Below are 15421 nucleotides of genomic sequence, written 5' to 3'. Positions count from 1 at the left end.
TATTTCGAAGGCCATATTGCAAAACACGTCTAAAATGTGGTATGGTAATGTAAGATCATTTTAGTGGACATGTTTTCCTTCTCAACGATGTCTTGGTGCTGGTAAAGAACCATGCGACTCAACCTGAGAACAGCTGCTTCAGAGCCTCGCTTTGGGAAGAGTTCTTTCTTAAATAGTTTAGTTGTGTGGAACGCGATAGTGTGTATCGGGATCAAGTGCTAAGAAAACGTTGTTCTTAATACTGGCGCCAGATCACAGTCACATTACTGGGCCACAGAATTTGGGTTCACAACCATGTACAATTAATTAAATCCATTTCAAAGTTATCGAGTGAACAAGGCTTTAGCTCTGTACCTGTGTTATAAACTCCAACAGGTCATTCAGTTGGTGATTTCCTGCTCTTTTATACTGATGTTTAGATAAATGGCAAGTCTCTGCAAGGAACCACACTATAAGCATATTATGTGTATTTGTTCTTTTGGATTTAATGATTTGGCCTAAAAGAAGCTACTCAGTCAGCCTGGAGCAAAACTATCACATTTGTTCTAAAAATTAAAAAACTTTAGACATCTGGTAATGATAACACCTCCTCACTCAGAGTTGTGTTTTCCTAATATATCCCAGGTTCACATCACCCAAAGTCACTCAAAACTATCTGATGGATAGAACTCTTTGCGAATCTGATTGATAACACCAAATTATCTGAATTCAGCGGTATGTGGACTAAATAACTACAATGTGGAGTTAATGCTTTTGACAGTATCCAGATTAATGATTCTTGTGAGCTCTGACCTCAATTGGTTACAGACTCAACCACAGCTCTGTTCTTAATTGTAAGAGGCTGGACTGGCTTGTAGTGAGTACCAAGGGGTACTTACACCTTGCACCAGGCCCAGGTATCCCTTATTAGTGTATAGGGTGTCTAGCAGCTTAGGCTGATAGATAATGGTAGCTTAGCAGAGCAGCTTAGGCTGAACTAGGAGACGAGTGAAGCTCATACAGTACCACTAGTGTCACTTGCACAATATCATAAGAAAACACAATACACAGATATACTAAAAATAAAGGTACTTTATTTTTATGACAATATGCCAAAGTATCTCAGTGAGTACCCTCAGTATGAGGATAGCAAATATACACAAGATATATGTACACAATACCAAAAATATGCAGTATAGTCTTAGAAAACAGTGCAAAGAATGTATAGTTACAATAGGATGCAAAGGGGACACATAGGGACAGGGGCAACACAAACCATATACTCCAAAAGTGGAATGCGAACCACGAATGGACCCCAAACCTATGTGACCTTGTAGAGGGTCGCTGGGACTGTAAGAAAACGGTGAGGGTTAGAAAAATAGCCCACCCCAAGACCCTGAAAAGTGAGTGCAAAGTGCACTAAAGTTCCCCAAAGAGCACAGAAGTCGTGATAGGGGAATTCTGCAGGAAAGACACAAACCAGCAATGCAACAACAATGGATTTCCAGACAAGAGTACCTGTGGAACAAGGGGACCAAGTCCAAAAGTCACGATCAAGTCGAGAGTGGGCAGATGCCCAGGAAATGCCAGCTGTGGGTGCAAAGAATCTGCTACTAGGCAGTAGAAGCTGAGGATTCTGCAGGAACGACAAGGGCTAGAAACTTCCCCTTTGGAGGATGGATGTCCCACGTCGTGAAGAGTCGTGCAGAAGTGTTTTCCTGAAGAAAGACCGCAAACCAGCCTTGCTAGCTGCAAATCGTGCGGTTAGGGTTTTTGGATGCTGCTGTGGCCCAGGAGGGACCAGGATGTCGCCAATTGCGTCAGGGGACAGAGGGGGCGTCCAGCAGGACAAGGAGCCCTCTCAGAAGCAGGCAGCACCCGCAGAAGTGCCGGAACAGGCACTACGAAGTGGAGTGAAACGGTGCTCACCCGAAGTTGCACAAGAGAGTCCCACGCCGCTGGAGGACAACTCAGGAGGTCGTGTAATGCAGGTTAGAATGACGTGGACCCAGGCTTGGCTGTGCACAAAGGATTTCCGCCGGAAGTGCACAGAGGCCGGAGTAGCTGCAAAAGACTCGGTTCCCAGCAATGCAGTCTGGCGTAGGGAGGCAAGGACTTACCTCCACCAAACTTGGACTGAAGAGTCACTGGACTGTGGGAGTCACTTGGACAGAGTTGCTGGATTCAAGGGACCTCGCTCGTCGTGCTGAGAGGAGACCCAGGGGACCGGTGATGCAGTTCTTTGGTGCCTGCGGTTGCAGGGGGACGATTCCGTCGACCCACGGGAGATTTCTTCGGAGCTTCTAGTGCAGAGAGGAGGCAGACTACCCCCACAGCATGCACCACCAGGAAAGCAGTCGAGAAGGCAGCAGGATCAGCGTTACAGAGTTGCAGTAGTCGTCTTTGCTACTTTGTTGCAGTTTTTCAGGCTTCCAGCGCGGTCAGCAGTCGATTCCTTCGCAGAAGGTGAAGAGAGAGATGCAGAGGAACTCTGATGAGCTCTTGCATTCGTTATCTAAGGAATTCCCCAAAGCAGAGACCCTAAATAGCCAGAAAAGAGGGTTTGGCTACTTAGGAGAGAGGATAGGCTAGCAACACCTGAAGGAGCCTATCAGAAGGAGTCTCTGACGTCACCTGCTGGCACTGGCCACTCAGAGCAGTCCAGTGTGCCAGCAGCACCTCTGTTTCCAAGATGGCAGAGGTCTGGAGCACACTGGAGGAGCTCTGGGCACCTCCCAGGGGAGGTGCAGGTCAGGGGAGTGGTCACTCCCCTTTCCTTTGTCCAGTTTCGCGCCAGAGCAGGGCTGAGGGGTCCCTGAACCGGTGTAGACTGGCTTATGCAGAAATGGGCACCATCTGTGCCCATGAAAGCATTTCCAGAGGCTGGGGGAGGCTACTCCTCCCCTGCCTTAACACCTTTTTCCAAAGGGAGAAGGTGTAACACCCCCTCTCTGAGGAAGTCCTTTGTTCTGCCTTCCTGGGCCAAGCCTGGCTGGACCCCAGGAGGGCAGAAACCTGTCTGAGGGGTTGGCAGCAGCAGCAGCTGCAGTGAAACCCCTGAAAAGGCAGTTTGGCAGTACCCGGGTCTGTGCTACAGACACGTGGGATCATGGGATTGTACCAACAATGCCAGGATGGCATAGAGGGGGCAATTCCATGATCTTAGACATGTTACATGGCCATATTCGGAGTTACCATTGTGAAGCTTCACATAGGTAGTGACCTATGTGTAGTGCACGCGTGTAATGGTGTCCCGGCACTCACAAAGTCCGGGGAATTTGCCCTGAACCATGTGGGGGCACCTTGGCTAGTGCCAGGGTGCCCACACACTAAGTAACTTTGCACCCAACCTTTACCAGGTAAAGGTTAGACATATAGGTGACTTATAAGTTACTTAAGTGCAGTGGTAAATGGCTGTGAAATAACGTGGACGTTATTTCACTCAGGCTGCAGTGGCAGGCCTGTGTAAGAATTGTCAGAGCTCCCTATGGGTGGCAAAAGAAATGCTGCAGCCCATAGGGATCTCCTGGAACCCCAATACCCTGGGTACCTCAGTACCATATACTAGGGAATTATAAGGGTGTTCCAGTATGCCAATGTAAATTGGTGAAATTGGTCACTAGCCTGTTAGTGACAATTTGGAAAGAAATGAGAGAGCATAACCACTGAGGTTCTGGATAGCAGAGCCTCAGTGAGACAGTTAGTCATAACACAGGTAACACATTCAGGCACACTTATGAGCACTGGGGCCCTGGCTGGCAGGGTCCCAGTGACACATACAACTAAAACAACATATATACAGTGAAAAAATGGGGGTAACATGCCAGGCAAGATGGTACTTTCCTACATTAATACTCCAAACCACTTAGATATCTGCTCCTTATGATAACCAGACTTCAACAGAGCTCTGCACTTGATAACAAGGACTATTCAGAGCTCTTTATGTAATAATACTTAGCATAACTCCTTTATCTCATGATATCCAGTAACAATGAGCTCTTTTCAATCGTGACCCTGCACTTGAGAACACAACAGATGCTTTCAGAACTCTTCAACTGATGTTACATTATCGTCCAAAGCTCTGATCCCTACAATACCAAGACTACCTTAGAGACCAAGCCCTTTGGTAGAGGAGTATCCCAATGTCAGAATAACCACTGTGCAGCAACTAGATATACATTCAGGCTTCCCATACATAGAATCACTTGAGTGATTTTCCACGATAACAGTATTCTAAATCAATGTGGAATCAGCACAACTCCAACACCGCTACTGTTTGTTTTGTATAACAAAGGTAGGATTGGTACCCCTAGGTGTCTACATTCCTTGATCAGGGCTATATGTGATACGCTTAGAGACTAAACCTATGGGTGACATCCATAAGGGCCCACAAACGTTTTTAGGAATTAATCAAAGGCACTGTGTATGTTATCATCCAAATAACGGTGGGGTTATTTTAAGTTGAAGCAAAGAACAAAATAGCTAACAATCCAATTGACAATTTATTCTTGTAATCCTTAATGTGTATTAGGCATTGTTGACAGCTACAGAAGTTTGTGAAACAAAGCCAAGCAACATGTGTTTTATACACTCCCCACATCCGCTTACACCCCTACCCCCACAATGGTGCACAGGCCTGGAGATTTTTAAAGCCAAATTTACCCATGGATTTGGAGACATATTCCAGGGCAGGGCCTGGAGTTGGTAGTGCAGAGTCAGCCTGAGAACTGAGAGATAGTTTTTAAGTGTCCGAGGCAAGAAGGTCTTCGTGAGACAAAGTCTAATGCTGGTATGTCCGGTCTAGGCTGAACAGGGAGCAGACCTCGGAACGGTCACCTAGATTTAGCAGCTATTGCTACCTTGGTTGTCTAAAAGACGCAATGACATTTCAGAACTCTGCTCCTCCTCCACCATAGACCGAACATACCAGCATTACCCTACCCATCTTGGGCATTAATATGGCTAAAGTCTTTGGCTACACTTAACATGGGTTCTGAATATATATATATATATATATATATATATATATATATATATATATATATATATATATTAAATCTAGTTTTAGGCAGTTCCTGTGCCCCCAGAGTCAGATGTCTGGCAAAATTAAAGCTGAGCTTCCAGCAACCAGACAGTGGATACACAGAAAGTGTTTTGGCATTTGGTTTCCCTCTTTTGAAGTGCATCTTAATGTTATATGTCAACCCAGCAGGCCTGCCGAGCCGGAGGTGACACTGTAATGTCAAAGAGAGTCCCACTATGACTGGGGCCAGACTTACTGAGATGACAACAGAAGGTACCCATCAAAGTGCCAGCTAACATTTTCCTGTGGCAGGGGAGCCCTCTTACAAGTGTGTCCCAATTATCACAGAAAAGCTCCAGCAGACCCGTCAAGCAGGATGTGACAATCAGGCAGGATGGGCATTTTAAAGACAATAAGAACCCTCCCAGTACCCTCTTTCATATTTGGCCAGGCTCAGAGCAGTCATCTCAGATCATTCAGGTCACCTTATTTATTGTTTTGTTTCTGGGAGAAAGTTCACACCTATTTAAATGATAATTACTGGCTGAAGTGAGGGAACAACATGCAGAATATGTTTCCAGGGACTTTAGGCTGACCAAATCCAACTTCACTATTGAACTTGGTTTTTAACAACTATAAAAAAAATATATATTATTTTTCTAGCTAGTTCCATTACTGATGTACCTGATCAGTGTTTAATAATGCATCCCAGTGTTTTTATATGTAACACTAAACCTGCTACAGTGAAAATAGCTTTGAGGGCATTTTTTCTATAGGAACATATTGAACATTAAACTTCTGTATGTTCTACTTTTAAATACCATGCACCCTGCCTTTAAGGAATAAGGTCTACTTTGGGCTGGCTTATAGCTAATTAAAAGTATAGCTAACCTGCCAAATGGGGTTATATTAACTGTTCATATGTTCACAGCCAGGCTACTGGTGGCAGGGCTAAGATCACGCTTGTATTGTCAGTGCAGTGGATACCATAATGGGTGCTGCAGTCTACTTGTTCTATACTAATTTCATCATGTTTAAAGGTGAAGCAGAGGAACTTTATCAGGGGTAGGCAGGGGCAATGTGGACACCCAGCAAAAAAATTAGGTTCAGCAAAAAAAAAAAAAAAATGAAAAACCCAGGTGACCCTGCAGAGAAGGCAAATTTCCAAACAGCCACCTGGTGAGAAAGGGGAGAATCAGAATAAAACTGCTGCCTTAATACTCATTGACTCACTGAGGCAGCACAACAGGATAGAATTAAACATGCTGTCAAAAGCTGGTGAACAATCATACAAGATGACACTGTTCTCGGACTTGTCCATGATTTTGCTATTAGCACTACGGGACAGAACAATCCATTTTTGGTAATAGTTCAAAAGGCTATTCTGTTTGGTGTACACAGGGAATTGAGGGGAAACCACGGTTTCTAGAATTTCGCCCGTGGATGACAGTCTTGACAGGTATCTGTTGTAAATGGTGTGCTTTTTATGCTGCAAGATGATGGGTTTGTAGGTAATGACCCTTTCCCTAGGTTAGATGAGATGGAGAAATCAGTTGAAATGATAGCAGGGTGAGGCTTCTTGTATATCTTTGAGTTGTAGGAAGAAAGCGCCATATGTTTGTAGAAAGCTGTTTACATAAAGTTCCCTGACTGAGACAAACCACTAGAAAGATGTGCTGAAACGCAGCACAGATAGGGCATGGCACAACAATAAAGCGGTAGTATGGGTGCAGGATACTGAGTTTTATTCAGAGGACAAGTACTCCATCACTTTCTTGCAAACTAGTTGGGGGGAACAGGCATGTTTTACACCAAGGAGGAAGGGAGGTATAAGAAGGAAACGTCCATTCACAGCTTACCTTGTGTGACTAATTAGAGATGCAGCTATGGTAGAAGGATCTTTCTTTCATGAGACCAAGCTTTCATCCTGCACTGTGTGAGAAAGTAGCCTCTTTCTAGCATGGTTACCCCTATTTTTGACCTGATTGTCAGTGTGTTTAATTGTGTCACTGGGATCCTGCTAACCAAGACCCCAGTGCTTAGGCCCTCTCTTCTTCTAAATTTGTCATTACATACTGGTAACCCAGTATTTCATCCCAAAGTGGCATACTGGTGCCCCCTTATAAGTCCCTAGAATATGGTACCTAGGTACCCAGGGCGTTGGGGTTCCAGGTGATCCCTATGGGCTGCAGCATTACTTTTGCCACCACTAGGGAGCCCATGCAAAGGCTTTTGCAGGACTGTCATTGCAGCCTGCGTGAAATGGTGCATGCACCCTTTCACAGCCATTTACACTGCACCAGGCCACTTGTAAGTCACCTATATGTCAGTCCTTCCAACCCTGAAGGCTGGGTGCAAAGGACCTGTGTGTGAGGGGACCCCTGCACTAGCAGAGGTACCCTCACATAATCCAGAACATTTTCCCAGACTTCGTGAGTGCGGGGATGCCATTTTACGCATGCACTGGACATAGGTCAATACATATGTCCAGCTTCACAATGGTAACTTTGAATATGGCCAAGTAAGGTGTCTAACACCTGGGAATTGTACCCCAATATTGATTATAGTATTGGTTTTACAATTCCATGCACTCTGGGGGCTCCACAGTGGACCCCCAGTACTGCGATACTGGCCTTCTGAGGTTTTCCAGGCAGCCCCAGCTGCTGCCACTACACAGACAGGTTTCTGTCCTCCTATTGCTCAAGCAGTTCGAGCCCAGGAAGGCAGAACAAAGCCTTTCCTTCGGGGGAGGGGTGTTACACCCTCTCTCTCTGAAATAGGTGTTACAGGCATGGTAAAGGTTGCCTACCAGAGCCTCTGGAAATGCTTTGAAGGGCACATATGGTGCCCTCCTTCCATAATCCAATCTACACAGGTTCAGGGACCCCCACTGCCTGCTCTAGTGCAAAACTGGACAAAGGAAAGGGGAGTGACCACTCCCCTGTCCATCATCACCCCAGGGGTGGTGCCCAAGGCTCCTCCATAGTGCCCCTGGATTTTGCCATGTTGGATTCCAAGGTGGTGGGGCACTCTGGGAGCATCTGAGTGGCCAGTGCCAACAGGTGACGTCACAGCACTCCCCTGATAGGTGCTTACCTGTGTAGCTGACCAATTCCCCTTTCAGGGCTATTTAAGGTCCCTCTCCTGGGTGTTTCCTCAGATTCGGATAAAAAGACTCCAGCAGGAATCCTCTGCATACTTTACTTCATCTTATACCGACGAAACTGCATCTGGACCCTTTAGAACCTTTACAAACTGCAACAACGAAGCAAAGATGAATTCTGCAACATTGTATCGTTAGCTACTGCCAGCAACTGCAACTGTTTCCAGGTTGGGCATCCTCCAAGGACTGCCTGTCTTCAGCCTGCACCAGAAGAAGCAAAGGAATCTCCCTTGAAGTGAAGGAGTCACATTCCTGCTTCAGCAGGCACCCCTCTGCAACGACGACCAGTGGCATAGGTCCCCACTCCTGACGACAAGCGTAGATCCAACAACACGGGTGGTGGACTAAAGTGACCTCGACTGTCCAAAGATCCAGCTGTCCAACTCTGGTGGAGGTAAGAGCTTGCCTCCCCACGCAAGACCGTACCCCAGTGCACCGCGCGATTTACAGGTGCCAAGGCTTGTGTGCGACCTTCCATGAAGTTCTTCGTGCACAGCACAGCTCAGACCCGGAGCACTCCTTCCTGTGATACACAGCTTCCTGAGAGGTTCTCCGGCGGCGTGGTATCCCTTTGTGTCGTGCTATGTGGGCCTCCATATGCACCTTCTTTGTCCCCGTGCTCTGGAACTCCTATGAGCGCTGTCTGGTCTTTTGAGGGCATTCTGAGTTGCTGAGAGCCCCTTCTGCCCCCCCTCCTTGGTAGAGGCTACTAGGTCCCTCCTGGTCCAGGGCAGTGCCATTTGCCACTAACCACGAGCTTTGCGTGTGCCAACGCTTGTAGGCAGAATCCAGCGACGCAAACCAGACTGCAATCATCCATCCGGCGTGGGACATCATCTACACCAACTAGGACCCCACATCCGTCTTCTTGGGTGCAGTACTGACTGTTCTTCACCGGTGGTTCTTCTTTTGCACCTTCATCCGGGTTAGCAGGTGCTCCTGTTCTCCCTGGACTCTTCAGTGCTTCTGGGACTTGGTCCCCTTCTTCCACAGGTCTTCAGGACCAGGAATCCATTGTTGGTGTCTTCTGGTTTTTGCATTACATTCTATCACGACTTCTAGTGTGTTCTAGGAAACTTACTGTGATTTACTCTTTTTTTCCTGGGCTCTGGGGTCGGTTCTATTACTTACCTTCGGTGTTTTCTTACACTCCCAGTGCCCCTCTACACACTACACTTGCCTAGGTGGGAGACAGACTTTCGCATTCCACTATTTTTAGTATATGGTTTGTGTTCCCCCTAGGCCCATTGCAACCTATTGTGATTTTCACTATTTGCACGGTTTTCTAACCATTTTTACAGCTATTACTACATTCTAGTGTATATACTGTGTGTATTACTTACCTCCTAAGGGAGTATAGTCTCTAAGATATTTTGGCACTTGTGCCACTAAGATAAAGTGCCTTTATTTTTTAACACTGAGTATTTTCTTTCGTGTGTGAGTACTGTGTGACTACAGTGGTATTGCACGAGCTTTGCAGGTCTCCTAGAGAAGCCTTGGCTGCTCAGCTACAGCTATCCCTAGACAGCCTGGCTTCTAGACACTGACTACATTTCACTAATAAGGGATAACTGGACCTGGTTTAAGGTGTAAGTACCTTTGGTACCCACTACAAACCAGGCCAGCCTGATGAATAAGGTAGGCTGTGCGTCAAAGGATAATGTGGACTTCCTCCACCACCTTTCCAGGAGTCTACCACACCGGTTTATTCTGCCAAAATTAGTTACTGAGACATAATTTGGCTTCAGCATTGAAACACTGTTGATGCTAGTATTTGAAGGTGGGGAAATGCCAGCCAAGCACACGTTAATTGACAAGTGGTCGGACAAAGACAGGTTGACACACAGAGATATGATGCAGGGTGTGGCGATGGTCATGTGTAACACACTGAATCATATGAGGGGGGTCCCCACCTATCCATTTGGAGGCTTACCCTCCAAGTGGTTGCATTTGTGGAAAATATGACCACGATAATAAGGTCACCTAAGATGTACGGAGGAAAGAATGGGGTGGAATGGAGAGGGGGGGACAAATAGAGGGAGGGAGAAAGGAGGAAGAGGGAAAGGACTGGCAGACGTCGGAGGATAGACATACAGACAGACTGAATATACCTATATTTAAGAGCTTGTACCTACTGGCAACCATTGCACCATCATGTTTATCATGTCCCCTTCCCTCTATCGTTTATCTAGCACCACTTTTGATTTTCAAATCACCTTCACTAAACAATGGAAAGTAATAGAGCTGGAGCATGACAGTCAGTGAATAAATTAATTTCCTATAAATTAAACAATTTGTTATTAACTCTGAATGAAGATGACGCACAGATCTTGTTAAAATTAGAGGACAGTCTGGTAACCTTCACTATAACTGCCTGAAAGTCCTTAAACAAGATATGAATTGTAATTAGTTTTGGCTCAAAAGTAAAAGAAAGAGATCCTGCTCCTGGCTGCCAGTTAACTGTTTTACAGGTAGTGAAAAAGAGGATTTTGCAACATGGAGGAACAAATTAGGAAGCAAAAATGCAAATGATGCTGCACATTCTGTATTATTTGTATCCATAATAGAGACAATTGTTAGTGAAATTTGTATATGATGTGGCAAATGCAGTAAATCCTTAATTGTGATTTACATGCTTGTGCTGTACATGATGTCACCAAATACCTAAACCCACTGACCCTCGCCATTGTCTAAGATTGTATTAACAATTTAATCAAGAAAGGTAAACATTCAGATCTCAATCAGAGCCAATTTGTAGCTGCACTTTGAGGAAAACAGCTTTTTCAAGCTAATTCACCCAAAATAAACAAACAAATCCTGGTCCCAATGACTCTCTTCATGTTAGCTTTTAGCCGATAAGACACAATGCTTCCCACCAACTTAATGCAAAAGAAATGCAAACTATGGGTGGTTTAACAAACGACCTCTCCAAGAATACATCCACTACTTACAATAAACCTCTCCCTTCCACACAGTTTTCCCCATCTTGATTCTTCCTCACAAAATAATCCTGGCTTTCATGGTGCTCAATGCTCAACTGTGGTAGTGCAAAACCATCTACAAAATACAGGTCTTGCATAGCTCCAAAGGTGCCAGCAAGCTCTGCTCAACGTAACCAGAGTTGTCAAGTGTATATTAAGCCCATCCTCAAACCGCTATACTGTCTTCTTGACAAAAATCACAGTTCAAAATACAGTCCCTGGTCCACAAGGCATTCAAAACCCTTGCACAAAGATCTGTCGCCAGGATCTACCAGTCATATCAGATTTTCAGGATCATGAGCAGTCAATTACAAAATTTTCGCCACTCAGCTATTCAGAGACCTTCACTGTGGAACAACCGGCTGTCTTTCAAGAAAATATACAAATATTTATTGAACACCAGAAAATCTTATAGAACTGCCTCTTCTACTCAGCCAGTGGAATCATGGATAATACCTTGGAACTTTCTAGCTGGCAATTCGTAATAACAACCTAGTCTCCTATCTTTTGAGAAGCTTTTAAAAACCTAATCAAACTTTGTTATTGCGTATTATGAGTGAAAGTTTCTGCTACTTAATACATTCTTTCTATGTCCATAATGTACACTAATATCTTACTAGAAAACAGTTAAATAAATATAGTTCCAGAATCTTCAATGCTCTAACACACACTTCAATATGCAAAGGCCCCATCCGACCAAACTCCTCAGGCAACAAAAGGTTTGTTCAAACCCATTTTGGTCCAAACGATTGTTTCTCCATCTGCAGCTTCAAGCAGTATTGTAGTCATCCTAGAGTACAACTGTATTTATGTCCCTACTAAAGAATGTATACGTGAATGCAGCAATTCGCCTGCCCCATCGAAAGCATTCCTAGATAGTCTCAGGTGTATGACCTGATTTACAAATACCTTAAGCATATAAATAATAACAAATCCCATGTAAGCTGGATATTTTGCAAATTGTAGCAGAATTTTTTTCATACATCAAGGGGAGAAAGGACAAGTGAAAAATCATATATGGAGTCATTGGTCGAAGTTGTGTCCTAAGCTTATAAGCTATAAATGTTTGCGCTTTCTATACTTTACCGTCTTTAGTTTTGAGAGATTTCCCGCGGCTTTTCATCTGTTGAATAGACTCCTCTGAAAGATAGCCATAAACTACAGAGACATTGACTCCAGCCTTCTCAAAAACATTTCCATCTTGAAGCACACAGCTGATGCCTCCACCGCCTAAAAAGATCAATGGAAAACAAAAACAGTTATAGTAATGTTTATTATCAAATAATGCTGTTCCTGTGAATTTACAGGAAGATATTAGTGCTTGAACCACAAAAAAAACGTTATAGCTAAAGAGAGAGGGGTATCACAGCTATGGGATGGAAATATTTACACAATGGAGTTAAAAATGAAATCAAAAAGAAGGTTGAGTTCAGACATATAAGAAAGGGCTCGATTATAGGTGAAAATATTTGCAGGACTGGAGAATTCCTATCACCAGATGCCCAGGACGTACTGTTCAACTCCACAACAACAAGCCTTCATGTTTATTTTGTGCTGTGGAGAAGTAGGCACAACCGCCTGCAGCACAAACCTTTGGCTGACAGTTAACTCTGTTACGGTAGTGAAAAAGAGGACTGTCTGCTATGGTAAAAATTTGTATCACAATTTATCACAAGTTTTGGTACTTTAAATGCACAAAATGCAGTGGTGTAAAATCCCGTATTTCACAGGGAACCATGAAATGTAGTACATATTTCATGGGTGCCTCTGAGATATGGGTTTCATCATCATGGCAGGCCTCAGGCTGCTCTGGCGAACTTTAACACTGTCACGGCTACGAATATTATATAGCATGGAGGACCAAATTATAAGGCAAAAATGTAAATTATGCTGCACATCCTGTCTGTATTATTTTAATCCATAGTAGAGACAACATGTTTTAGTGAAATCTGCATATCATGTGGCAAATGCACTAAATCCTTAATTGTGCTGCAAATGATGTTGCCACAGAAGCGCCTAGATCCACAAACCCTCAACATTGCCCAAGGTTTTATTAACAATTTATTCAAGAAAATGTAAAAATCCTCAACATTCAGATCTCAATCAGAACCAATTTTTAAATGCTCTTTGAAGAAAACAACTTTTGAGCTACTTCCCACAAAATAAACACATAATAGTCAAAAATACAATTGTTACTTTTTGCAGTGTTACTATTTTGCCTTCGGCCTTATGGTGTTTTTCACTAGAGCCCCTCAATAGCAATATTGAACCAAGTTACACAGTATGTATTCTCTATCTGTAATATATTCAAACTTCTGTACGAGATTCATGAAAAATCGTTACGGTTGGGAAGAGTACGCTTAGGAAATACAACACGATTCAAGTTTAGTTTACTTTACGGACCACAGTTCCAGTATAAAACCATTTACACATATTTGCAAAATATAACTATTTGTGGCTGTTTTAATACTCCCATAATGTGCCTTGTATGTGTGAAAATACACGCAGAGGAGTGAAAGCAAGATTGGGGATTATATTTTGAATGCAAACAACGTACCCAAAAAATATTTGGAACCTGAAAAAAGGTGATTGTTGCAGATGGCTTTGATAAACTATTGTGCAATTTGTTTGCTTTCAAACTAAAATGTTTCGAAAAAATGTGCAACTGGGAAAAAAATGAAGGTTATAGTTTTGCTATACTATGCTGTAAACATTAAGGTCAACAGTATGACGTTTCTCTAAAGCATCATTTATTAAAGTGTGTTATGCATGCCAATATTTTTTTAATTAGTAACGGGGATGTGGATTAACACCATTATGGCAGCAAGCAAAAAAAAATATATATATATTATACATCAGGAGCCCTGTTCTAGAGAAAAGCGTCCCAGCAGGTCTAAGCCCTTGCACGAGTGCAAATATTCGACTATGATGAACAGAATTTTTTTTTTTTTTTTTTTTTTTTTAAACAGAATTAGACCTGGAAACTGGCTACAGTTGCAGGTTTCTAGGCATTCTACGCATTTTCCTAGCAAACACTTGTAATTTCCAATTCTGGATGGGAAACTATTCAAACGTATATTCCAAAACATTTTTGCCCCTCCATACACACACACACACACCAAAAAGAGAAGCTTCTTCCATACATCAGACCTTTTGTGACTGGTTGGCGTCCCTTTTCACTCAGCAAAATGTTTTACTCCTGCCCTTGTCAATAGTAAATCTATGACCTTTTCCAGCTTTTCTAGTGTAGGAATGGGCTGGAAAGGATTTGGTGAGTACCCTTGAACATGAAAGCTTTTGAGAAAAACACACAGGGGATTCCACCCCTGAAACTACCACCTCTTGCATGCTTCCAGTCCATGTAAGCAGCTTTATTCACACAAAAATCTTAGGCCCTCATTATATACTTGGCTGTCAAGACAGTCATGCTGGTGGCGGTGGGATTTACCGCCACTGGCATGGCGGTCTCGACCGCCACATAATGAAGGCAGTGGAGACCGCCAAAGGCAGCCTTCCACCACTGCCAGGCTACCGCCGACAGGCAGCCTGACGATGGCAGAATTCTTCATCCGACAGGGCAGCACTGTCCTGCAGATAAAGAACCCTTGTTCCGCCAGCCATTCCCTGGCGGGTTCACCCACCAGGGAAAGGCTGGTGGAAGGAGTGCTCTGGCATGGGCAGTGCAGGGGCCCCCGTGCAGTGCCCCGTCACGCAGGTCACTGCCCGATTTACGGGCAGTGATCTGCGCGACGGGTGCTGCTGCACCCACTGCACATCGGCATGGACGACGGCTCCATGTGGAGCCATCTGCAATGTCCCGGCCCAGCAGAATGTTTATTATCTGGCCGGCGGTCTGTGATAAGACCGCAGCATGAACACAGCGGGAATCCCCGCCGTGTTCATAATGACCCCCTTAGAGTTTGGCAAATCCTTTTATGAGTGTGAAACCAACTAGTGTCCTATATGCCTTACAGCACTGAGAATAAGGCCTGTAACATTTGACCCTCGGACCTTGAAGAGTGCATTTAGCTATAAAATGTATAAACATCAAGGCACTGATATGAATCCAAATAGATGCTCACAATTATGCTAACGTCAGAACTGACGTCCAGTAAAAATAAAATTATATGATCTGGTCAAATGAAGGTCAGACTGAGTGGTAGCGTTAATCTTCAGCTGGAACCTGAGGCACTGGAAGGCAAGTATATTCGTTACATTTAAAGTAAATTTCGTGAAATCAAAACAATTCATCCGCAACTAAAACAAGCAAAAAGG

The 15421-nt window shown here is 44.0% G+C and overlaps 1 protein-coding gene across 1 annotated transcript in view; it reads right to left on the bottom strand.

Moving 5' to 3' along the window:
* The window catches only part of CPOX (coproporphyrinogen oxidase), a 62173-nt gene that overhangs the window by 41288 nt on the left and 5464 nt on the right, over positions 1 to 15421 (bottom strand). The window contains exon 2 of the mRNA XM_069204909.1: positions 12233 to 12376. Within this exon, the coding sequence (XP_069061010.1) occupies positions 12233 to 12376 (144 nt within the window). The remainder of the gene's footprint in view (positions 1 to 12232; positions 12377 to 15421) is intronic.

The sequence above is a fragment of the Pleurodeles waltl genome, chromosome 8 (assembly GCF_031143425.1).
Source record: "Pleurodeles waltl isolate 20211129_DDA chromosome 8, aPleWal1.hap1.20221129, whole genome shotgun sequence".
Taxonomy (NCBI): Eukaryota; Metazoa; Chordata; class Amphibia; order Caudata; family Salamandridae; genus Pleurodeles; species Pleurodeles waltl.
Note: the sequence above shows the minus strand (reverse complement) of the source record. Positions and strands in the feature narration are given on the sequence as shown.